Source organism: Malania oleifera, chromosome 3, assembly GCF_029873635.1.
Source record: "Malania oleifera isolate guangnan ecotype guangnan chromosome 3, ASM2987363v1, whole genome shotgun sequence".
Classification (NCBI taxonomy): Eukaryota; Viridiplantae; Streptophyta; class Magnoliopsida; order Santalales; family Ximeniaceae; genus Malania; species Malania oleifera.
In genome coordinates this window covers 46,395,829-46,421,933 of record NC_080419.1, presented here as the reverse complement: position 1 = coordinate 46,421,933, position 26,105 = coordinate 46,395,829, and the positions used below count along the sequence as shown (strand labels likewise).

Here is a 26,105-nt window from a genome sequence, read left to right as displayed (position 1 = left end):
GAAAACTAGTTTCCAAGCTAACCTTCCACAAAATCATCCCAAAATATAGTCATAAAACTCTATCAACAATAAATAGAGGTTCACAGCCTAGAAATTTCAATTTGAAAATCAAACAGCTGGTAGTCCAAAAGCATAAACGATACTACAAATCAAAACCTGAAGCAACCTTAATGGAAGTTCCTTTCTGAAAAATAGATCCACTGTAGCACCCATGCCACACCATATTGAAGCAAACTCAACAGCAATATACCTGATAACATGAGAGAAAAAGTCATCCAAAATCTTGAGCAGGCTAAGTATGAGGATTTTAACACACAAGATAAATGTGAGAAAAAGACACACCCTCCCCCAAGTACCACAACACGCTTTGGTAACTCATCCAAGCTTAAAGCCTCATCAGATGTAATAGCCAATTCCTAGAAAGACATTACAAAGGAATAAGAGTCAAATGGTAGGAAACAAAGAAAAAAGAAAGAAGAGCAAATACATCACAGTTTAGAAACTATTTTCAATATTATGATTAGTTACAAATTCTCAAACTATATAATTTTTAGACAATTAAACAATGTTAACTAGTATAGTGTTAATGAAAGTGTATGTTAGTACCACTTCACCTAAAGCTTAAGCTATTAGGTTGTGGGCCAACAATGTAAATCAAGCTTCACCACTTCAGCCCAATAGCAGGTGGGGAGATAAACACACAAGAATAACACCCATTACAGGGAATACAATACTTTTTTTAAATAGCACACAATAAGCACGGGCAACAAGACTTAACTTAGGACGTCCTAGTAACCAACTCTAATACCATGTTACTTAACCACTTAACCTAAAGCTTAAGCTATTAGGTTGTGGGTCAACAATGTATATAAGCTTTAAAAATGTATAATGCGTTTCATGATAGATTAATTCTTAGGCTTTGATATGGGTTTTCACAATTATTTTAAAGTAGATAGGAGATTTTTAATGCGGAATTGAAGGATGGCCTTGTACTATTTCAAAGTTTGCAGGGAGGCATACATTTTATTAGCTTCTCTGTAAGGAACTTCAATGCGTTCTGATTTGAGTGGATGCATTTTGGTCTCAACCATGTGGATTAGACAAGGGTTCGGGGGATTATTTTTAAGTACAAAGGTGAGTTTATTAGTTTCAAATTGCTTTTCAATCATGGGGTTTTTTCTTGTCCGTGGAAAAGTGAAAGGAAAGAGCAACGACTAATTCTGTTAGAATTACAAAAGTAAATGAAGCGTCAGGTTGGCAGAATTTTCAGAATGCTTTGAGAGTTGTTTCTTCTAGTAGGGGAGGCAAGTGAGGAGAAATCAAGGGGAGGATTGGTTTTTTCGTGATTGTGGCTCAAGGAGCATTGGTAGCAGTGGGGAGTGGAGAAGGCGTACCGTCTTCCAGCCATTATTGGCTTGCTCTGGGCCAACCTCCGGCAATGCTTTCAAGGTTTCTGGTGTAAGATCAGGCAATAATGATGGTTGGGATGGTGTTACAAGAATTCAGGAGGGGTTCAAATTCGAAGGGGAGAATCTCAAATGGTCTCATCAAAGAGATTTGGGTCTTTTAAGTCTTGAGCCTAATTGGAATGTAAAAAAATTTTGGATGTAAAACAAACGGAAAAAACTTTGATGAGCCCTTTTGCAATGGACATAAAAGTTGGGTTGTGAAAGGATGTGATGGGCCTGACCTGAATAATAATGGCAAGGGAGATACTGGGTCAGGTATTAAAGGAGTAGATGGAGCAGGATAAAATGGCAAGGACAGGTCAGGCTATTTAAGTGAAGATGGATCGGGTAATATAAGTGAAGAAGGGTTGAAGTGTGAAGTTGGATTGGGCAATAAAGGGGAAGATGGATCAGGATTTGGGAGTTGTAGATCCAGGGAAACATCTTTGATACGACAAAGACATCAAATTTAAAGCTAATAACGAAGTGAGATCAGACAAGCAAGTAATGAATGTTTGGCAATATTTCGAACTAGAAATTGCAAGGAGATCAGGGTCTTTACACGGAATATTCAGAATTTGAGGGATTTGTCATGCAGTGTGACTATAATTGTTCAAAAGAACCTATGCTCGATGATGGTACAAGAGTTCAACCAGGAATTCAAGGTATAAGGGCTGTCCCAGTCCAGCAAGCAATGCCCTTCCTAATTGTCTGCTATGAGAGGCACTCATAGTCATGTGAAGGTCTCAGAATTTGGGGGATTTGATAACAAAGAATTGTTTGAATTGGACAATGAGTTGGAGAGCTTTCATGAAAAGTAATAAGGGTATATTACTCAAAAAATTGATGGCATGAAATGGGAATGAGGATGAATGTGAGTCTCAAATATATCCTTGGCAAATAAACAAGGAGTCTACAGATTGCACAGTGATATTGGAAGATTGTGTTTTTTTTTTGACAAGGAGGAATCATGGGGACCTAGAAGTTCATTTGAAGAAGCACTGGTCAGTGTTTGCCCTTTGTAGAATACAGATGACCACAAAGAAAATGTAATTGTCGTGGGGTAGGAGGGAATCTTTGGCCTTTAATTCACAACAAGACTGATGTTCTACTGCTGCCTTTACTGTGTCTGCCCCAACAAAAGAGGTGGATGATGCTGTTAGTGAATCAAAAACAGAAAATCGAAGGGATTTAAATTATCATAAAGGTATCCTTGCCACTCCTAATTTATAGGAAATTACTGATAGTCATTTGTGACAAAGGGAGGAATTTAAAGAGGCAGATATATCCATTAACCTTTTTTTGTGGGTTTTTGTAGGAAGGGGGGAGGGTATGGGGGCTAATAATAAGTGAGAGGGCTAGGGGAAGTGGTTGTGACATGTGAGACAGAGAGATCATTAAGCAAGTTTTGTTATGAAGTACTCCTGATATTGTTTTTATTCAAGAAACTGGACTTGAGAAAGTGGATGGGGGTGGTTAGGAGTATTTGGGAGGGGAGTTGTCAAGAATGGGAGTATATTCCTTCTCAAGGGGCGGTTGGGGGGATTTTGATTATGCAGGACATTTGTTCCGTTTGTGAGAATGATAGCCTATTAGATTTTTTCCTTGTCGGTTTTGTTAGATAATAAAGGTAAAGGTAGTGGCAGGTTATGTTTGTTTATGGTCCTACTAAGCCAGTTCTTAGATTAAGTTTGTTAGATTAATGTTGTTAGGTTTCCTGGGGAGAAGAAGAAGGCAGGGAAGTTTTCCACTAGCATGCATTATTTTAACAGGTTTATTAGGGAGTGAGGGCTAAGAGATTTTCAAATGGATGATGATTTATTTTCTTTCTCGATGGGTGAGGAGAGAATGTTTGCTAGCCACTTAGATAGTCTCTTCATTTGGGGAGAGTGAGAAGATGAATTTCCATCCCTTTTCAAATGGTTTGGTCTATACCAACATCTAATCATTTTCCTATATTGTTCGAATCTAGGAATACAAGTGGGGACCCATCCCTTTTAGGTTTGAGAATACATGGCTTGGTCACAAATCTTTTCATTCTTTGGTGAGGGATACCCAGAGCAAGGATGTAGATGGAGGTTGGCAGGGTTTTAGGTTTATGAGAAAGCTCAAAAGGCTTAAAGAGGTGTTGAAGAACTGTAATGTTGAAGTTTCTAGAGATAATAGGTTTCAAAAAACAGTATTTTTGGGAGAATTGGGACTGTTCAATAGGAAAGAGGCGGAAGAAAGTCGCAGCTGTCATGTGAAGGATAAGGGGGTTAAGAAGTTGGCATTCAAAAATTAGCTCGAGGTCATTCTTAGGAAAGTGGAATTGGAGGCAAACGACTATTTAAATGGTTATGGAGGATGATTGGAATCCTAAATTCTAAATTCTAAATTTGAATGGGTTAGGGTGTTCGCAATCCGTAAAAGGAGTGTTATTAGGGAATTGGAACCAAGGGAGGGACAGCTCATTGCTGACTCTGTTTTGATAGGAAGTGATATTACTAATTTCTTTGCAAATCCTCTTCCAGAGGATGGTGGAGGTAGACCAATGTTTGAGGGGTTTTGGTGGAGACATCTTTGAATAGGAGTCTTGTTTGGATAGGCTTTTTGAGGAAAGAGAGGTTCATGGTCCAAATGGATTTAAGTTCTTCGAGTATTGATGCGACATGGTTAAAAGTAAATTTAATGAAGATATTTAAGGAGGTTTTTTCAATGGAATTTTGGGGTAAAAGAATAAATTCAACTTTAATAACATTGGTGAGCTGAGTAGCATATTCCTATCAAAGTTGCTGATTTTTACCTTAAAAGTCTAGTATATTGTGTATAAAATCATTGTGAAGTTGCTTGCAAATAGGCTGAGATTAGTCAATAGGTGATATCATTACCCAGGCACAAAGTGATTTTTTGGGGGACAAGCAGATTGTGGGAGCTATTTCAGTGGCTCATGAGGTTGTGGAGGAAGTGCAAAGGAGAAAAGGGAGAGGGCCGTGTTTAAATTGGATATTGAAAACGCTTACAATTGAGTCAATTGGAAGTTTTAAGACAACGCATTGGAGAGAGACTTTTGGGTATAGGTGGAGGGTTTCCACGAGGGGCCTTCACTGTTAGATCTTTCTATAAGAAGCTCTTCCCTTTGGAGTCAAACAACCATAAAGCCCCGTTTGGAACTCAAAAATTATTAGGGAAAGGAAAGGGAAATATGAAGGAACTCAAATTTTCATGTTTGGTTATCAAGGAAATTGAAATATATATATATATATATATATATATGTATATATACACCAAAACTATAAACAAAATTTTGATTTTACACATCATTAATATTTAGTTTTCCCTATTTTCAGTCATACTAAAACAAACTTTTATTTTTTAATAGTATTTAATAGAGAAAGAAAACACAAGAAAAAATGATTTTCCTCCCTATTTCCCTTTCCTTTCCATTCGTCAAGTAAAATCCTTAATCCAAACAGACCCTAATTTCCCTTGGATTCAGATTTGGAAGATAGCAGCCCCAACAAAATTTGCCTCTCTTGCATGGGAGGAAACCTTTGGTAAGATTTTGATTACGGATAATATGTAAAGAAGGGGTCTATCAGTAGCCAACACATTTCCCATCTACATGGCTGACGCAGAATCTATTGAGCACATCCTCCTCCACTACACTTGAACAAGGATCTCCAGAATATGGTACTGACTCTGATCAGGAAAAGGTGGGTTATCACTAAATCTGTGGGAGGGGAGCTCTGGGCCTGGAAAGGGATTACTAAGGAGAAGAGGAAGGGGCTATGTCCCTCATTCCCTTTCAATTCTCTGGTGCGTTTGGAAAGAGAAGAATACGTGAGTGTCTAAAAATTCAACCTCAACAATCTGAAACAGCAAAGAATATTGGTTTACTACGTTCAATTGCTGGCATGGTGGGACTACTGTTAATGATTATGATTTAATCTTTGATTTGTGTGGCACCCTTCAAGGTGCTTGATCTACTGTACCATGGGTTGGCATCCCCTTGATGCCTCTTTAATGAAGTTTACTTTACTAATCAAAAAGGGAGCTTGCAAATCATAACCATGCTTGAGGTAGGCCAACTTAATTTATTAAATTAATGTCATTTTCTTAATTTATCTTATCAAAATTGAGAGGAAGGGTAAAATTGTCACTTTATTAAGGATAAATTTTAATTTTTTCACTAAACTTAACGGTAGACTAATAGTCAACTAATGGAAGGTTCATTTAGTCAATAAAATTAAACCTCAGGGGGTTTTGTGATAGTTTTTTGAAACTCAGGGGGCGGAGTGTCATTTTCTGAAAGTGAGGGGCTGTTCTTGGGTTTACCCTACTACAATTATGGGGCGCTCATTTCCTCAACTAAGCTTCCTCAACTACTTGAACAAGTTGAGGCTTAGGCTCCCAATGCAGTGGTTCTACAATCTCATTATGAATGTCAAGGAAAATAAAATCAAAAATGACTTTTTTTAATTAAATAAAAACCAGTTTTAGTCATTCACAGCCAGTTTAGAACTATGAGGGCCCGTAATGTTCCGTGACAGCCATTATGGTACCATAACAGCTGTTATAGTTGTAGCGCACCCCCATGATATCACCCCGTAATGGTCTCAAGAGCCACCAATACTGTTATGCAACATCCATAATGGCTACTACACACCGATTTTTAAAACTATGATCCTGATCCTACATAGAATCACAAATTGGTAGGATCACAGCAGGATCATAGTAGGATTGGTGGGATCAATGGGATCAGGATCATAGTAGGATTGGTGGGATCAATGGGATCGTAAGATACTACATTCTTTCATAATTTCAAATTCTTTTTTAAATATTTTTCATATAGGCTTTGTTTTTGCCCTGTGTAACTTATACATGAAATGAATTTCTTAGAAAGTGGTTTGGTTTATTTTACATTAACGAAACTCAAAAATCCATTATTTGGTTCATTGGTTTATTAAGTGCAGCCAAGTTTAAACATTAAGAACGAAGACAAATAAATAATTCATTGAAGCATATAACAATAATAATGATTGCGATGATGATTTTAATGATAGCCTTGATTATGTAATTGATGACAGTCTTAGCGACACTAGAGACAAATGGTGATTTGGATTCAACATTTTTTAGATAGAAGCTAGCTTGATAGCTTAGCTTTGGTTTGCTAAGACTTTAAAAATTAAAATTACAAAAAAAAAAAAAAAAAATGGGTGTCCAAGTTATATGATTGTTCGTTGCTAGGGAGAAAAAGGATTTCATGGATAAAGAACCGAAAGTAGGCCTTATCCAAATCCTCGAATAATTTCTCACTTGAAGAATAGAAGAATCCAACACTCAACAAAATGATTAGAACATCAACCTCTCCCCAATAGAAATTTCTTAAAAAAAAAATGAAAATCCAAGGAAAGAGAGACCCCCTCCAAAGAATAAAAAGCATTAACCAAAGCATTGTGGATGGAAGATTGTTTGAAAAGCAAATGGCCCAAAACCTCCAACCAAACTTCACCCACCCAATTATTCTCTCAAAAGCATTCCCATTTGCAACTCGGAAACAACTAAGATAGTAGAACAGGTGAGCAATTTGTGAAATAAACTTCCAAGAGCTTGCATTAGAAACATTGCCACTACCTCTAGTTTCCTAAACATTCCGATGCAAACCATACTTGCTTCTAAACCACTTGCCACAAGAGTCATCCTCCTAGTGAAACCTCCATAGCCATTTCCCAAGTAGAGAAATGTTTTTAGGCACCATATTCCCAAGGCCAAACCCCCTTCAGACTTAGGTTCTCTAACCTTATCCCAGCTAACAAGATGGTCCCTCTTCCCCTCTTCTATACTTGACCATAAAAAATCTCTTATAAACCTCTCCAAGGCACCCCATCGGAACTTTAAGAGAAAGAAAAAGAAAAGAAATGGGAATATTACAAAGAGCAGAATTAATGAGTAAAGATACCCCAAAGGATAAACACGCTCTTCCATCCTCCAACCTACTAGCCACACTCTCCACCTTGGATCTCAAAAGCTAGGGGAATTAGAATTACCTTCACAAGGACCATCCATATAAGTCAAAGACCGGTCTAAAATGGTACAACCAGCACAACTAGAGACAGCCCTCTAACTCACTCCTCCCCAAATTTATACTAGCCACCCCCCACTCTTAGACATGATGATCTTCAACAATGAAATTTGTTTGAAGATTTTCAGAAAGATTAACACCTTTTGAAATTTAACAACATTATCTTCAAGAAAAAAAAGGGTGTCATATGGATCAATACAACTGCCACCCTATCTACCTTAAGACCCAAATCACACCAAGTCCATAAGCATGGCCAATCATCCTACTCAACACATATACAAGTAACATAAATAAAAAGGGGAAGGGGCCCCCTTTGTCTCAACCCCCACAAGGACTTAAACCACTCCATTGGCTGACCATTCACTATAAAACCAGTGATAAACATCCTTTAATCTATTTCCTCTAAACCCCTCTTTAGCCTTTCTTAAGTCTAACTTGAGCACAACCCCCTTCCACCCCTCCTTACATCCTCTACCACTTCACTGGCAACCAAAACACCATCTAAAATCTGTGCAAATTGTAGCATCTTTAATGATAGCAAATTGTTGCAAAGAAATTGTAGCCACAACAGCATCCAAGGTCTCCTAGACAAGACCTTTGTCAAGATTTTGTAAAAGAGAGTAAACTCGCTCTCAGAATCCTCCTTTTTATGGACAAGTGCAATAGAAGTGGAATTCACATTCTTCCCCACAACCCCGTTCCAAGGAAACTCAAAAAATAAAAATAAAAATAAAAATAAAAATAAAAAGAAAGAGGAAGAAAAACACCTTCCAAAAGTGTAGTGCTTTGGAATGTGAAGAAATCGTTTAGAGGGAAATTCTTTTGAGATCTATTTGAAGTGTCTTTCACAAATCAATCCTTTATTTATTCCATGTACCAAATTTATTGTAGATTCATGGAAATTGCGTTTGGAATGGGTAGATTTTTTTTTTTTTTTTTTGGGGGGGTTGGGGGTTTGTTGATTTTAGGGAAGTGTTGTACCTCACTTCTTTGTTATGCTTGGTGGAAGAAATTCATCCTTCCATGAGGAGTGACTATTGGTTGTGGGTTCTTAACTCTTTTGAGAAATAATCTGCAAATCAATACTTGAAAATCTGTCTTTCCCACTTCATTGTATCATTTGGAAGGCACAAGTCCTCTATAGGATTAAGGCCTTTACTTGGTTAGTTGTTAATTACTTGGTTAGTTGTAATTGATTAAGGCTAACAAGATGTTGCAGAATATAAGGCCTTTCAAGGTTCTATCTCCAGATGTTTGTTCATTATGCCTTGTAAGTTCAGCATCTGTTTCTCACTTGTCTCTTCATTTTTCATTTTCTTGGAGAGCTTGGAACTGACTATTTGGATTAATTGGAGAGAGTTGGGTTTGTCTAGAGTTGGTGGAGGATTTTTTAAATATCTCATTGGGAGGTTTTTGAAGGAGTAGAGATGGATCAGTCTTGTAGAGGTGTGGGAATTTTGCTATCTTGTAAGTCGTGGAGTATTTGGTTGGAGAGAATATTCATATTTTCATGGGGACAAGGCATCTTGCTCCATGCTCTGCAATAGGATGCAACAGACGGCATCATCATGGGCTTTTGCAGCTGGTTGTTCTAAAGGGATCATCTATCTTGTAAGGATTGTAAGGTCATCCCAAGTGAAAGTTTGGCTACACAACAGAGTCCTAGTATTAGATGTACATATTAAAAAATGGAAAAAAAGAGTAACATAATTCAACACAAAAAGGATTAAATGGTGGAGCTTGCAAGGAGACAATATAGTAAAATTCAAAGATAAAATGATTAAAGAGTGTGATTCAATTGTAAGGGATAAGGTAGATGCAAATACTGTTCGAAATAAAATGGCTAATTCTATTTATAGGATAACAAAAGAGGTTTTAGGTGAGTCCAAAGGAAGATACTCAAGTAGTAAATAAAGTTGGTAGTGGGATCAAGAAGTCCAAAAAGCCGTTAAGACAAAGAATTTGGTTTAAAATATGGAAAAATTGTAAAAATATAGAAAAATATAAAGAGGCGAGAAAAAATGCAAATAAATATATATAGTGAAGCTAAACATAGAGCTTATGATACTTTATATATTAGGCTAGATACAAAAGCAGGGAAAAAAGACATTTATAAACTTGCTAAAGCTAGAGAAAGAATGATAATGTCGTAACTAGAGAAGAAAACATAGAAGAGAGGTGGCGAAGATACTTTGATAAGTTGTTTAATGAAAACTAAAATGAAAGATTGAACTTGAAAGTGACAAATGAGGAGAAGACAAAAAATAGGAGATTTATTTGCAAAATTCGAATTCTTGAAGTTAAGATTGATTAAAAACGATGAAAAGTGGGGAATCTACTGGACTAGATAAACTGCCAATTGAAGTTTGGAAATGTTTAGGAGATAAAAGAAATATTTGGTTAACTAATCTATTCAACATTATTATAAAACCCAAGAAAATGCCAGAAGATTGGAGGAAAAGTACATTAGTACCTTTATACAAAAACAAATGCGATATTTAAATTGGTAATAACTTCATGGAATTAAGATTATGAATCACATGATGAAATTATGGGAAAGAGTAATGGAACATAGAATAAGACTAAAAATCAATATTTCAGAAAATCAATTTGGTTTTATGCCTAAGAGATCAACAACAGAAGCTATTAATCTTTTAAGAAGCTTAATGGAAAAGTTTAAGGAAAAGAAAAGGGACTTGCATATGGTTTTTGTTGACCTAAAGAAAGCTTATGATAGCGTACCTAAGGAAGTTCTTTGATGGGTCTAAGAAAGGAAAGGGGTTTGCAGTAGATATACTAAGGTCATTAAGGACATGTATGATCAAGTAGTAACTAGTGTTAAGACGATAGGAGGGGAATCTAGAGATTTTTCAATGACAATAGGTGTACATCAAGATTCTACTTTGAGTCTTTATCTTTTTACTTTAGTGATTGATCAACTTACTAGGAATATTCAAAATGAGATCCCTTGGTGTATGTTGTTTGCAAATGATATTGTGTTGATTGATGATAGTAGAAGCAAAGTGGAATCTAAGCTAGAACTTTGGAAAGCCACATTAGAGTCTAAAGGATTTAAGATAAGTAGGAATAAGAAAAAATAAATGAAATGTAATTTCAGTAATGTACGGAGTAGTAGTGGAGAGAATTAAACTTGATAATCGAGAGATTAATAGCACTAATAGATTTAGATATCTTGGATCTATTATGCATGCGCATGGGAAATTGCATAAGATGTAGTGCACAGAATTAAAACAAGTTAGGTAAAATGAAGAAATGCGTTAGGTGCGTTGTGTGATCGTAGAATACCCTTAAAATTAAAAGGAAAGTTTTATAAGACGATTATAAGGCCGGCTATGCTTTATGGTTTAGAATGTTGGGCAACTAAGAAACAACATATACAAAAAGTAAAAGTTGTTGAAATGCAAATGCTAAGATGGATGAGTGGTATAACATTAAAAGATAAAGTAAAAAATGAGGCATAGCACCAATCGAAGATAAGATAAGGGAGGAGCGACTTAGATAGTTTGGGTATTTGAAACGCAAGCCTAGTAAAGCACCATTGAGGAGGAGGAGTGAGTTAATTATTGTTTCTAACATGAAAACGGGTAGGGATAGGCTTAAAATAACTTGAAATGAGGTAGTGAGAAAGGATTTAATAGCCCTTAATTTAATAGAGGAAAATACTCTCGATCGGATGAATTGGAGGAAAAGGATTCATGTAGCTTACCCTACCTAGTGGAATTTAATAGAGGAAAATACTCTCGATCGGATGAATTGGAGGAAAAGGATTCTTGTAGCTTACCCTACCTAGTGGAATTTAATAGAGGAAAATACTCTCGATCGGATGAATTGGCGGAAAAGGATTCATGTAGCTTACCCCACCTAGTGGGACTTAAGGCTTGTAGTAGTAGTAGTAGTAGTTGTTGTTGTTGTTGTTGTTGTTGTTGTTGTTGTTGTTGTTTTTTAAACTCTCTCCTCTGCAATAAAATTTCTTCTTTTTTGATAAAAAAAAATAATAATATTTCTTCTTTTTAAATCAAAAATAATTAAAAACATTTCTAATACTTTTATCTCTTAAGTAAATTAGTTATATCCATGGTCTTAAATTTCCATGAAATTGTCGAAATTTCTATCGAAACTTCTAGTTTCTATCACCCTCGAAATCAAGATGGCAGTTGATTTCCATCTTGCATAATTTCCATCGAAATCAACGAATCATCCCTAAATTTATCGAAATATCAAAATTTCAGCGAAACTTGTCAAAACTTTAACTATATAATGAAATTTCCTTGGAATTCAAATAAGAGGTTTAGGAGTGAATTGAAATTTCTCTCTTAATTTATTTTATTTATTTTTATCAAAAAAAATATTATTATAAATGCTTTTGAAATTATATGAAAAAAATAAACTTACAGCAACATTTTAGTTAACCATTTATGTCTAAATTATCATTATTTGTACAATAAATAATATTTAAATGATTTACGAATTTCATTTGTATTAGCTAAATATGTTTGCTGTACATTATCTTACAAATATGTTTGATACCCATACTATATCAAAACACTTCCACCTCATACACAACATAGATGTATTTAACTTGTAATATATTAGTCTTAAAACTTACATTAATTTGTTAGTTAACCATTTCTAAAGTTTCACATAGAATTCCATGCTTTAGTGCTGATTTCCTTTATTTTTTCAACTCGAAATTGAAATTTCTGTAGAAATTTCTGCACTTTTGGAGCTCAAAATTTGAGTCAAAATCGAAATTTAAGACCTTGTTATATCATGCTTCCTACCCTACCAATATATATGTACAGTTCCATGAAATCAAACATTTTTTCTGATGGGGTTGCCTAGAGTATTAAAACAGCAGCAAAATCATTCTTTCTAAATCCAATACCTCTTTATGATGTAGGATCCAATAAGGCTCCCTCTCAAAAGATGTGTATTCTTAGCTTGCAATATGGTGAGGCTCAAATCACTTTCTTTTATTTTTTGGTGTTGTTCCACCATTTGAAGCATTTGTATGAAGTTGTTTAATACTTTTAGTAGCATTGGGTGTACCCAGAAGATGATGTAATGCATAGAGTTAAAGCAGGTTGGGTAAAATGGAGAAGTTCTTCAAGTGTTCTATGTGATCGTAGAATACCCTTAAAATTAAAAGGGAAGTTTTATAGGACAGCTATAAGACCAGCTATGCTATATGGATCAGAATGTTGGGCGACGAAGAAACATAATATCCAAAAAGTAAAAGTTGCCGAGATGAGGATGCTTAGATGGATGAGTGGTATAACATTGAAAGATAAATTAAGGAATGAACATATTCGTGGTAAGTTAGGTGTAGCTCCTATAGAAGATAAGATAAGGGAAGGACGACTCATATGGTATGGATACTTGCAACATAGGCCTTATAGTGCACTTGTGAGGAAGAGTGACTTAGTTACTGTGGGGGCCAATAGAAGGGATTAGGGTAGACCTAAAATAACTTGGGAGGAGATAGTGAGTAAGGATTTAATATCTTTGAATCTATCAAAAGAAATGGTCCATGATCGCATAAATTGGCGGAAAAGGATTCATATAGCCGACCCCACTTAGTGGGACTAAGGCTTGGTTTTGTTTTTGTTTTGTTTGTTTGGGTGTACCCAGAAGCTTTTGAGGCATTCTTGCTCATTACCTTTAGGGATTTTGGGGGAGAAAGGGGCTAATAAAAGGAAGGAAAGGAGTGCCAAGATTGTCAAAGTGGCAGTTCATGCCTTCACATTTTCAGCAGGAAAGGATAATCCTCCTTACCTCGTGGTCTCATGCTGCTGGCCTCTTCCAGGGAGTATGCATTACTTTTCTGATGTTAAGCATGATTGGAGATCTATCTTGGTTTAACTCTTGTTTTATTTTCTGCATATTCTTGGTTTTGAACAATGTATTTGCCTCCTCTTCTAATTATTTTCATATCAGTTTAATAAATTTAACCATTTATCCAAAAAGATGAACATAATGGCAAAATTAACTTGATGCGAAATGTCATCCTTCAAAAGTTCAATTCTACTTTTGATGATGTGATACATCAAGCGAAACCGACTGCAACTCAAGTGATATTTTTTGAATCAAAGATGGCAATATGCATGAGCAAAAAAAAAATTCAAAGATTTTTGGACAGGAAGTACATTCTGATAATATTTATAAGCAGAGAATGTAATCAAGCAAAACCAAGAAGCTTAACTCATGGAATACGTTAGCATCTCAGCTGTCCATGTCAAAAACATCAAAATTATAGCAGAAAAAGGAACACCAAGTTATAAATTAACTTCATCAATTAAAAAGTAAACTACAGTATTCAGTCACGCAGTTACGCATAGTCCTTTTAGTTGTAGCATTTGCCAATAGGAAAGTACCAACTTTTGGAAACTATCTCACCCAAATGAAAACACAAAACATATAGAAAGATGTCAAATTTATTATCAAAGTCTTACTCCGTGTTACAGAATTCATTGTGCATTATCTCCGACCAATTTTCAATTTTACTGGAAGCGAAAGGGAAAACTTACCTTCCCAGGAATGGGTGGACGTTGAGCCCTACTGCCAGTCGCAATCAATATGTGCCTGGCTGAATAGTGCAATTTCGTACCATCCAGTTGTGTCACCTCAACTTCATTAGGACCGGATATCTTTCCCTCTCCTTCATACAATTTAACCCCAGCATTCGATAGCAACCGCTTGTAAATTCCATTTAATCTTACTATTTCGTCTGTCTGCAATTTAGGTAAAAGAAAACAATTTCTATTCCAATATACTGCCATGACTGAATTTAAATAGGGGTAAGGAGATATTGTCAGTAATAAACCTGCAGAGAGAACCATACATGAAAAAAAAAAATAATAATAATAATATGCATGTAATAACACAAACAACTACATCTATACAAAATTATTTTTCCCACCAGCAAAAATGTAAATAATTTTGTTCCTCATTTTCTTATTACACTTGGGAAAAGCTTGCATGTTAAGTTGTGGGAAGTAGTTTTCATTTTCCATTCTAGTTTTTCAAAGAATTACAAAAAGTCAGTTAATTTTCAGTTTTATAACATTTGTACAAAATTAATGAAAAACCATAAAAAGTTTTGACATCATTTGCATGTGAAAATTTTTTATTTTTCATTTTTAATTTCTAAAATAATTACAAAGAGTCCACTTTGTTTTCTAATTTTCTAAATTTATATAAGAAAGTCAAAACATCTTTTAATTGTTTTTCTACATTTCTGGTTTCTTATCCTGTGTCTGGAAGCACAGAATTTGGATCTTGGATGTGCATTTTGTGGGTTTGGACAAAATATTGTATAATTGCATTGAATTTCTTCCAAATTCACACAAATCCAAATCCAAGCCCCAAAACCTATGTTCCCAAACCCAACCTTATATATTTTTTTCAGAAAATTGAATAACAAGTTGTCTTCTTTTCTAATTATTTTGAAAGCTATAAATAAAAAACAAACTGTTTTTGCACAACTGTAAAAATTCATTATTTTCTACCTTCTCAATACAAATCTTGACAAACTAAAAACAACTTGAAATTTTTATAATTTTTTGGAAAACTAGATATTGAAAATAGAAACAGTTTTCAACAACCAAAGGGCACCAGATATTTTTCACTAGGAGAACCATTTCAAATGCACTTCCATGCAGAAACCCCCACAGAGCGCACTTTGCCAAAAGGCAATGCCATATGCAAACCAACAACAACAAAAATAACAAAACCAAGTCTTAGTCCCACTAGGTGGGGTCGGCTATATGAATCCTTTTCCGCCAATCTATGCAATCATGGACCATTTCTTTTGATAAATTCAAGGATATTAAATTCTTACTCACTATCTCCTCCTAAATTATTTTAGGTCTACCCCTACCCCTTCTATTGCCCCCCACAGTAACTAAGTCACTCTTCCTCACAGGTGCACTATGTGGCCTACGTTGCAAGTGTCCATACCATCTGAATCGTCCCTCCCTTATCTTATCTTCTATACGAGCTACACCTAACTTACCACGAATATGTTCATTCCTTAATTTATCTTTTAATGTTATACCACTCATCCATTTAAACATTCTCATCTCGACAACTTTTACTTTTACGATATTATGTTTCTTCGTTGCCCAACATTCCGATTCATATAGCATAACTAGTCTTATAGCTGTCCTATAAAACTCCCTTTTCAATTTTAAGGGTATTCTACGATCACAAAGCACACTTAAAGCACTTCTCCATTTTACCCAACCTGCTTTAAATCTATGCATTACATCATCTTCAATTTCTCCTTCCACTTGCATAATAGATCCAAGGTATCAAAATCTACAAGTTATATTTATTTCTTCATCAACTTTGTCTCCAATATTCCTCCCATCATTAAAAAATTACATTTCATATATTCTGTCTCTACTTATCCTAGAGACTCTAGATTCCAAAGCTTCTCTCCATAATTCTAATTCAGCCTCTACTCCGTCCCTAGTTTCGTCAATTAATACAATATCATCTGCAAACAACATACACCATGGAACCTCCTTTTGAATACTCTTAGTCAATTGGTCCATCACTAAAGCAAAAAGATAAGGACTCAAAGCAGATCCTTTATGTACACCTATGGTGATTGGAAATTCTCTAGTTTCTCCATCTATAGTCCTTACACTAGTCATTACTCCATCGTACATATCCTTAATGATATCTGTATACCTATTACATACATCTTTTTTTTCTAAAACCCGCCATAGAACTTCCCTAGGTATCCTATCATATGCTTTCTCAAGATCAATAAATATCATATGCAAGTCCCTCTTCTTTTCCCTAAATTTTTCCATTAATCTTCTTAAAATATAAATAGCTTTTGTGGTAGATCTCTCAAGCATAAAACCAAATTGATTTTCCTGAGACCTTCATTTCTAAGCTAAATCTTTGTTCAACTGCCATTTCCCATAGTTTCATCGTATGACTCGTAAGTTTATTCCACGATAGTTATTACAATTTTCAATATCTCCTTTATTTTTGCATATAGGAATTAAAGTGTTTTTCCTCCATTCATCTGGCATTTTCTTAGTTTTTACAATTGTATTAAATAATTTAGTTAACCATATAATTCCGTTATCACCTAAGCATTTCCAAACTTCAATTGGGATGTTATCTGGTCCCATAGCTTTCCCATTTTTCATCTTTTTTAGTGCAAACTTAACTTTGTTAACCCTAATTTTGCGAATAAATCTCATATTTTTAGTCTTTTCCTCATTTTACAATTCCAAGTTTAAGCCTTCTATTTGGTTTTCATTAAACAACTTACTAAAATAACTTCTCCATCTTTCTTTAATGTCTTCGTCCTTAACCAAGACAATATCATCCTCACTTTTTATACATTTTACATTTCCTAAGCCCTTACTCTTCCCTTCTCTAGCTTTAGCAAGTTTAAATATATCTCTTTCTCCTTCTTTCGTAACTAACTAATCATACAAACTATTAAATGATCTATATTTAGCTTCACTAACGGCCTTTTTTGCATCTTTTCTTGCCTCCTTATATTTTTCAAAGTGATCTCTATTTCTACATTTTCGCCATGTTTTATACCAAATTATTTTTGTCTTTATGATTTTTTGTACATCTTTATCCCACCACCAACTCTCTTTGCTATTCGAGAATCTTCCCCTTATTTCACCTAAAGTCTCTTCTGCTATCTTTTTAATAGAGCTAGAAATTCTATTCCAAAGAGTATTTGTATCTATCACATCATCTATGGTCAAATCCCCATCTTTGATCATTTTATCTTTAAATTTTATTATATTTTCTCCTTTTAGGTTCCACCATCTAGTTCTCTTAAACAGGTTTATTTTTTCTTTTTTTTCCCATTTTTTAAAACATATATTTAACACTAAGACTCTATGTTGTGTGGTTAGGCTTTCCTGAACTAACGTCTTTACCTACCCACGTCCAGAATGATGCAAGAGCCCTCGCATATATGATACCGTACCTAGGCACCGACACGGCGCGTCGCTTTGGGGCGACGACCTAGCCCACCCTCGCCCACTTTTCGCTACAATCACGTGGTTCAAGTGCAACACGTCGCTCATAGGGAACGCCCTAGCAAATATTCGGTAAGGATTCATATCATAGTGATCTGACAAATTTTACGCTGGTTGTCAGCTACCTAACGCAACTCTCCTTCTTCACCCAAGCTTGGGACCGGCTGTGTGTGAAAAAATGAGGACATTAAGTGCATCACAGGCGGAGTTTGCCATTTGCAAACCATGGATGGAAAATTATTGAAGCAGCATATAGAGAAACAAGGAACGAGTGGGCTCCCAAGAATAGAAGGGGTAGTGATGTAGGACAAATTATTTTTGTCTTTATGAATTTTTGTACATCTTTATCCCACCACCAACGCTCTTTGCTAGTCGAGAATCTTCCCCTTCTTTCACCTAAAGTCTCTTTTGCTATCTTTTTAATAGAGCTAGCAAATCTATTTCAAAGAGTATTTATATCTATCTCATCCTCTATGGTCCAATCCTCATCTTTGATCATTTTATCTTTAAATTTTATTATATTTTCTCCTTTTAGGTTCCACCATCTAGTTCTCTTACACAGGTTTATTTTTTCTTTTTTTTCCCATTTTTTAATACATATATCTAACACTAAGACTCTATGTTGTGTGGTTAGGCTTTCACCTGGAATAACTTTACAATCCTTGCATGATAAACAATCTACCCTTCTAGTTAAAAAAAAATCTATTTGACTTCTATTTTGTCCACTTTTAAAGGTTATTAAGTGTTCTTCTCTCTTCTTAAAGCAAGTATTTATTATACTAAAATCATATGGCACAGCGAAGTCCAAGATCATCTCCCCAGACTCATTTTTGTCTCCATATCCATATCCTCTATGTATCCTCTCATAATTTTTATTATCTCTTCCAAAGTATCCATTCAGATCCCCTCCTATAAATATTTTCCCAGTCCCTGGTATGCCTTATATAATACTATCCGTATCTTCCCAAAATTGTCTCTTAAGATTTTCTGCTAAGCCGACTTGAGAAGCATAAGCACTAATGATATTTATTCTCTCGTCCTAATACCATCTTGATTTTTATAATTCTATCCCCTACTCTAGTTACATCCACAACGCTATCTTTTAAGCTTTTGTCTATAATAATGCCTACTCCATTCTTATGTTTTTCTTTTCCAGTGTACCAAACTTTAAATCCTTGTTTATCAATTTCTCTAGCTTTCTCACCCACCCACTTAGTTTCTTTAAGGAAAATTATATTAATTCTTCTTCTGATCATTGTATCCACAATTTACATGCTTTTACCCATAAGTGTCCCTATATTCCAAGTTGCTAATCTAATCCTAGTTTCCTGAACTAGCGTCTTTACCTGCCCACGTCCAGAATGATGCAAGAGCCCTCGCATATTTGACACCATACCTAGGCGCCGACAAGGCGCGTCGCTTCGGAGAGACGACCTAGCCCACCCAAGCCCACTTTTCACTACACCAGGGTGGTTCAAGTGCAACACGTCACTCGTAGGGGACGCCCCAGCAAATATTCGGTAAGGATTCATATCATAGTGATCTGACAAATTTTACGCTAGCTTTCAGCTACCAAACGCAACCCTCCTCCTTTACCCAGGCTTGGGACCGACTGTGTGTGAAAAAATTAGCACATTAAGTGCATCATAGGCGGAGTTTGCCATATGCAAACCATGGATGTAAAATTATTGAAGTGGCATATAGAGAAACAAGGAACGAGTGGGCTCCCAAGAATAGAAGGGGTAGTGATGTAGGACAAATTATTTTTGATTTTATGATTTTTTGTACATCTTTATCCCACCACCAACTCTCTTTGCTATTCGAGAATCTTCCCCTTATTTCACCTAAAGTCTCTTTTACTATCTTTTTAATAGAGCTAGCAAATCTATTTCAAAGAGTATTTGTATCTATCTCATCGTCTATGGTCCAATCCCCATCTTTGATTATTTTATCTTTAAATTTTATTATATTTTCTCCTTTTAGGTTCCACCATCTAGTTCTTTTACACTAGTTTATTTTTTCATTTTTTTTCATTTTTTAATACATATATCTAACACTAAGACTCTATGTTGTGTGGTTCGGCTTTCACCTAAAATAACTTTACAATCCTTGCATGATAAACAATCTACCCTTCTAGTTAAAAAAAAAATCTATTGGACTTCTATTTTGTCCACTTTTAAAGGTTATTAAGTGTTATTCTCTCTTCTTAAAACAAGTATTTATTATACTAAAATAATATGACATAGCGAAGTCTAAGATCATCTCCCCAAACTCATTTTTGTCTCCATACCCATATCCTCTATGTATCCTCTCATAATTTTTATTATCTCTTCCAACGTGTCCATTCAGATCCCCTCCTATAAATATTTTCTCAGTCCCTAGTATGACATGTATAATACTATTCATATCTTCCCAAAATTATCTCTTAAGATTTTCTGCTAAGCCAACTTGAGGAGCATAAGCACTAAAGATATTTATTATCTCTTGTCCTAATACCATCTTGATTTTTATAATTCTATCCCCTACTCTAGTTACATCCACAACGCTATCTTTTAAGTTTTCGTCTATAATAATGCCTACTCCATTCTTATGTTTTTCTTTTCCAGTGTACCAAACTTTAAATCATGGTTTATCAATTTCTCTAGCTTTCTCCCCCACCCACTTAGTTTCTTTAAGGCAAACTATATTAATTCTTCTTCTGATCATTGTATCCACAATTTCCATGCTTTTACCCGTAAGTGTCCCTATATTCCAAGTTGCTAATCTAATCCTAGTTTGCTGAACTAACGTCTTTACCTGCCCACGTCCAGAATGATGCAGGAGCCCTCGCATATTTGACAACGTACCTGGGCGCCAACATGGCGAGTCGCTTCGGGGCGATGCCCCAGCAAATATTTGGTAAGGATTCATATCATAGTGATCTGATAAATTTTTCGATGGCTGTCGGCTACCTAACGCAACCCTCCTCCTTTACCCAGACTTGGGACCGGCTATGAGTGAAAAAATTAGGACATTAAGTGCATCACAGGCAGAGTTTGCATTATGCAAACCATGGATGGAAAATTATTGAAGCGGCATATAGAGAAACAAGGAACAAGTGAGCTCCCAAGAATAGAAGGGGTAGTGATGTAGGACAAGAAGAATATTCGGTTTAATTAGTAGTTTCTTATGTATTTACTTTAATTAGTGTAGTATTGTGTATTTTGGGGGCTTGTTTGTATTATTTGTGTATTCCAAGGGTTCATAACGTAATTTAGTTTTAGGGGCATGTGTTTAGACCTTTTTACAAATAGCGTGTGAAAGCCATGATTTAGGAAGTTGTTGATGAATTTAAATCGAATTGAACATGACTTTCCCCATCATATCTCCTCTTTCATCCCTTCCCCTTCCTTCCATCTAATTTTTCCATGGGTGCAGAACCTTGATGCTGCCCCTGCATCATTTGGTATCAGAGCCCAACCACGACCTCCATTCTTCCATTTCAATCCAACCATTTTCCCTTCAATCTTCTCCTCTTCTCTTCTTCTTCCTCCACAATTCTTATTCTTTCTTTTCTCTGTTTGGATTGCCTGTTCTGTCCCTAATCCCCTGCTGCCCAAAAGCATTCAGCCCTCTTCTTCTTCTCTGTTTCTCTTCTCTTTCTTTTCTTCTTCTTCTTTGAATTCTCTTCCATAATTCACTCAACTCTCTGATTTCTAAATTCTGTTGCTGTCTCCTCTACTTGCAGCCGTCTCTGTCCAGCAATTCCTCCAATCTTCCATCTTCTGTTTTTTAATTCTTCCTTCTTGTGTTCTTCACTTCTTCTCCCTCTGATTCCCTTCCACCATTCTCTCGCTGATTCTTCTTGATTCTGAAATTTCAGTTTAAAAAAAAAAAACAAAAAGCGGTTCTGCAGTTTTTGAACTTCTTCAGAATTCCAGTCGTGTCCCCATTTTTGTTCATACACCACTCTCCAGCCACCATCCTGCAACAACACCCATTCCATTGAAAACAGAAACCTCCAAAATCCCTCCCCTCAAAGTTGCAACACCGCCCAACAATTTGTGTGGCCCCACGCACCTGCCAAACTTTACCAGCCACCAACCCCTTCAAAATCTACCCTTGCTGGAGTTATATTGACATACAGCCACCACCACTGTATTCCCACCCCCTGATCTACCCTCGCCTGAAAATTAATCGCTGGACCACCATTTCCGGTGGCCCATGCACCAGAAATTGCGAGTGAGAGGGTGCCAGAATGTCCTACTGTTTCCAGTTTCACAAGGAATTGCCCAGCCACGATATTTTGGGGTTTCTTTAGGACATTTTGAGCTGCAAGGAGATATTTTGATTGTGGACACAATATATTGCAAGCAAGCGCGATAATTTTTGGCACGAAACCATAGAAATTGTCACTAAAGCATTAAAAATCAGGTTTTTTTGCTCTAATTTGTGAGTTTTCTTTGCTAATTTGTTTCATTTCAGAAAGACAATCAATATCAAAGGTGAATTGACGATAGTTTTTGAGAAATTAGGCGGAAGGCTTGTGAGAAATTGTGTTGGAGGGCTGTTGATGATATATAGCTGCAGTATATATATTCAGCAACATGGTGGCAAATTATGGGACAAAGGGATGCCATTTGCCAAACTTTGGGCACAATTTCAAGTTTTTCAATACTTTTTTCAAACACGGAGAAAAGGTTTGCAAAATCATCATTGATGGAAAATGTCCAATGAATGTGGTTTCCAAAAATGGAGTCACTCGAATGCAGCTTCATCCGGAATCTCACCCAGAGCCTTACGTGATATCTTGGTTTGATAGCTCCACTATACATGTTTGCGACAAATGTTTGGTTCCTATTCAAATGGGTGAAATTTGGCTAATGTTTGGTGTGATATCCTACCTATGAAGATTGGCCATGTACTCCTTGGTTCTCCTTGGTTGGATGATTTGGGTGTGGCTCAAGGGCAGGAGGACACATGTGTCTTCCATTGTAATAGAAAGAAAATCATTTTGAAATCTGCTTCACCAATCAACCAAGACAAAGAATCAGTCACTTTTAACACAATTTGAAAACACTAGCGCAAGGAAATCCATGTCTTTGGAGACATCCAAAGTCTTTCAATCATTCCTATCGTTGAGTTTGTCATTCCAAATATGTTCATTGATGCTAATTCTCAACTCAAGTCTATGGTGCTGCTAATGGAACATGATTTCTTGACTCATTCAATTGCTCGCTTTCAAAGAGTCCAAGTTTGCTTCTTACTTCTGATACTCCAACATTACAAAATTTGAGGTCGAATTTTTTCTAACTGGGGGAAAGCTGATGTCGGACAAGAACCATGTTGGAGAATAATAAAGAAGAATTGGGTTAAGGGATTGTTGGGTCTAATTAGTAGTTTATTATGTATTTAGTCTAATTAGTATAGTATTATGTGTATTTTGGGGGCTTGTTTGCAGTATTTTGTGTATTCTAGGGGTACGATTGTAACCATGTAAATTTCCACAAAATTGTCAAAATTTCTGATTTCCGTCACCCTCAAAATCGAAATGGCAATCGATTTCCATTAACATAATTTCCATTGAAATTTCATCAAATCATCCGAAATTTATAGAAATCTCAAAATCATAGCAAAACTTGTCAAAATTTTAATTTTTAACTATTAAATGAAATTTCTTCAGAGTTCAAATGAGACGTTCAGGAGTGAAGTGAAATACCTCTCTTAATTTGTTTTATTTTTTTATTGAAACAAAACAATTATTACAAGGGATTTTGAAATTATATGAAAAAAATATACCTACAACAAAATTTTATCTACCATTTCATATCTAAATTATCATTATTTGTATAATAAATAATACTTAAATGATTTATGAATTTCATTTGTATTGAGAATATGAAGGGGAGCTTAGGCGCAACGGTACGGTTGTCACCGTGTGACCTGGAGGTCACAGGTTCGAGGCGTGAAAAGAGTCTCTTGCAAAAATGCAAGGTAAGGCTGCGTACTATAGACCCATTGTGGTCCGGCCCTTCCCCGAACCTACTTACGCGGGAGCTTTGTGCACCAGGCTGCCCCATTTGTATTGAGAATATGTTTAATGCATATTATTTTATAAATATGTTTGATACACATATTATATTACAACTTTTCCAACTCGTATACAACATAAATGTATTTAACTTGTAATATATTAGTTCTAAAACTTATATTATTATGTCTATTAACTATTTCTAAAGTTTCATAAAAGAATTTCATGCTTCACTACTAATTTCCATGATTTTTTCAAATCGAAATCGAAATTGACATCAAAATCAAAATTTCCATCAAAATTTCCCTACTTTTGGCGCTTTGAAATTTGAGTCAAAATCGAAATTTAAGACCTTAATTGTATCGTAATTTAGTTTTAGGGGTATGTGTATAATTTTATGTGTTTAGACTTTTTTTAAAATAGTGTGTTAAAGCCATGATGTAGGCAGTAGTAAATAATTTGAATTGAATTGACATGAGGTTTCCCCCTGGCATCTCCTCCCTTCCCCTTCCTTCCTCTCCTCTAATTTCTCCATGGCTGCAGAATGTTGATGCTGCCCCAGCTTCAGGTAGTCACAGAATGGACTTTTGGTAATTCATTTGCAAGGGATGTGAGGATTTCTTAATTTTCTTTCATTTTTCTTAATTTAAGAAGGCAACAAGATCCTTTCAATTGGAATGGTATGGGGATACACTACCCATGAAGCCCAATTTCCACGCATACTCAACTTTGCAGCTTTATAAAATTAAAAAAAATAAAAAATAAAATAAAATAAAATGAAACTCTATTGAGTAACTGCATTCAAGTCAAAATGACACCCTTATTTTGGAATCCAATAGATGGTGCTAGACTTATTTTTTCAACATCTCAGCAATAAAACACACAAAATTCAAGATAGCACCAAGGCCAATTGGAATTCAACTAAATTTAACAATTTTCTCAATACTACCCTTGAAGCCCACTTTCCTCTCATTGTCACATTGGCAGCTGATAAAGAACCTGTAGTGTGACTACCTTCAAGTCACGAAGGACTCTTTCTCTGGAAACCAATTTTCATTAGATAACACATATGGATGCAGATGATATTAACTTAAATTTTAAAGATATATTTAACACAAAGCTGAAGGTTCAAGAGACTGAAATGGCTAATTGGAGTTGGGACTAAACCTAGGATTTTCTCAGTAAGGTCATCCTATGGGGCTTACCTTGCAGGGCATAATGAGTTGGACAATTCACCAGAGATGCCTGTTCAAGGTGCGGAGTACATAGCCGAAAAGTTAGAAAAGTTTGAAGCTAGAAAGAAAAGGCCAAGGCCCAAAAGTTCGAAGCCGAAAACATTTTTTATCGATGATTGCCACTATTAGTCATATTGAATGATCCTTAAAACCTTTTAGCACTAATTGCAACCAGACCTCACTGATGAGGTCTTCACTATATTGTTCTTTGGACCACTTTTTTTTTTTTTTTTTTTTTTTTTTTTTTGATAGAAGAATAAGATATATTTATTGAAGAGGAAAAAATTTACAGAGGAGAAAAAAAAAAATCCTCCAATATAACAAACCAAAATAGACTAGAAAACAATCAAAATAAAACCACCTACCAGCCTCTTTGAAGATGCAAGAAAGGACCACTTTCATTATGTTACATGACTCTCCACCATGCACTCCATTTTTTACCCCCAACACCAACCATACAGTCCATACCTATATTTGTTGATAATTATTTGTTGATCTATAGATCATCTATCAGCAAGTCATGTGGAAAAGTTCCATATCTAAGGCTCCTCAAATCTTTCCACCAACAAATCTAGAGTAAGCAGGTTCCACAAAAGACTAAAACTTCTTAAACATAAGACAACATTATTCTCCAAATTCTTTTGAGCATGACGTGAGGATTACATTTTTAGCTCAAGTATCAAACCTGAAAACAGCAAATGAAACTCAAGCAAGTGGTCCAATAGTCCCCCAAAAATCCAATCCTATATTACTGCCAGAATGGCAATGGTGACATTTCACTTTGAAGGGCACTACTTTGTGGCAAACTAAGCCCACTTCAAGCAACCAAAAAACAAACGGAGGAAAATGATAGAGAGCCATTTATTACTTCTAGAATCACACCATCCTCTATCTGAGAATAGATAGTTAACCAAGGGGGGTACCTTGTGTCGCTTTTATATTCTAAAAAGTAAAAATAAAAATCTAAAAGTTCTGAGTTCCCATGAATCAATCATGAATCATAAGTTCATTACAATCTTAGACTGCATTAAAACATCTAGTCCATAATATGTAGGATAATTGAAAAACTATCACCAACCTTCTTCTGCAAAAGTTTTTTCCAGTTGAAATCAATTTTCTCATTCAATTGCCATCCAAAATTCCTGGCATCCTGCAAAACAAAAAATGAACACATCAAACAATTCACATTACTCTATAAACAAGATGAATCAAGGTGACACATCTAATAATGATAGGATATAATGCTTCATAATAAAATACAGTATAGGTGAGACCAATTAAAATTGAATTGCAAATAAA

The 26,105-nt window shown here is 35.5% G+C and overlaps 1 protein-coding gene across 2 annotated transcripts in view; it reads right to left on the bottom strand.

Moving 5' to 3' along the window:
• Window positions 1-26,105, bottom strand: part of LOC131151783 (glutathione reductase, chloroplastic) — a 108,311-nt gene that overhangs the window by 57,357 nt on the left and 24,849 nt on the right. For both annotated transcript variants that reach the window (XM_058103199.1, XM_058103201.1), the window contains exons 5-8: window positions 25,885-25,956; window positions 14,061-14,264; window positions 343-416; window positions 167-250 (exon numbers count right to left, since the gene is read on the bottom strand). In XM_058103199.1, coding sequence (XP_057959182.1) covers window positions 167-250; window positions 343-416; window positions 14,061-14,264; window positions 25,885-25,956 — 434 coding nt within the window. The remainder of the gene's footprint in view (window positions 1-166; window positions 251-342; window positions 417-14,060; window positions 14,265-25,884; window positions 25,957-26,105) is intronic.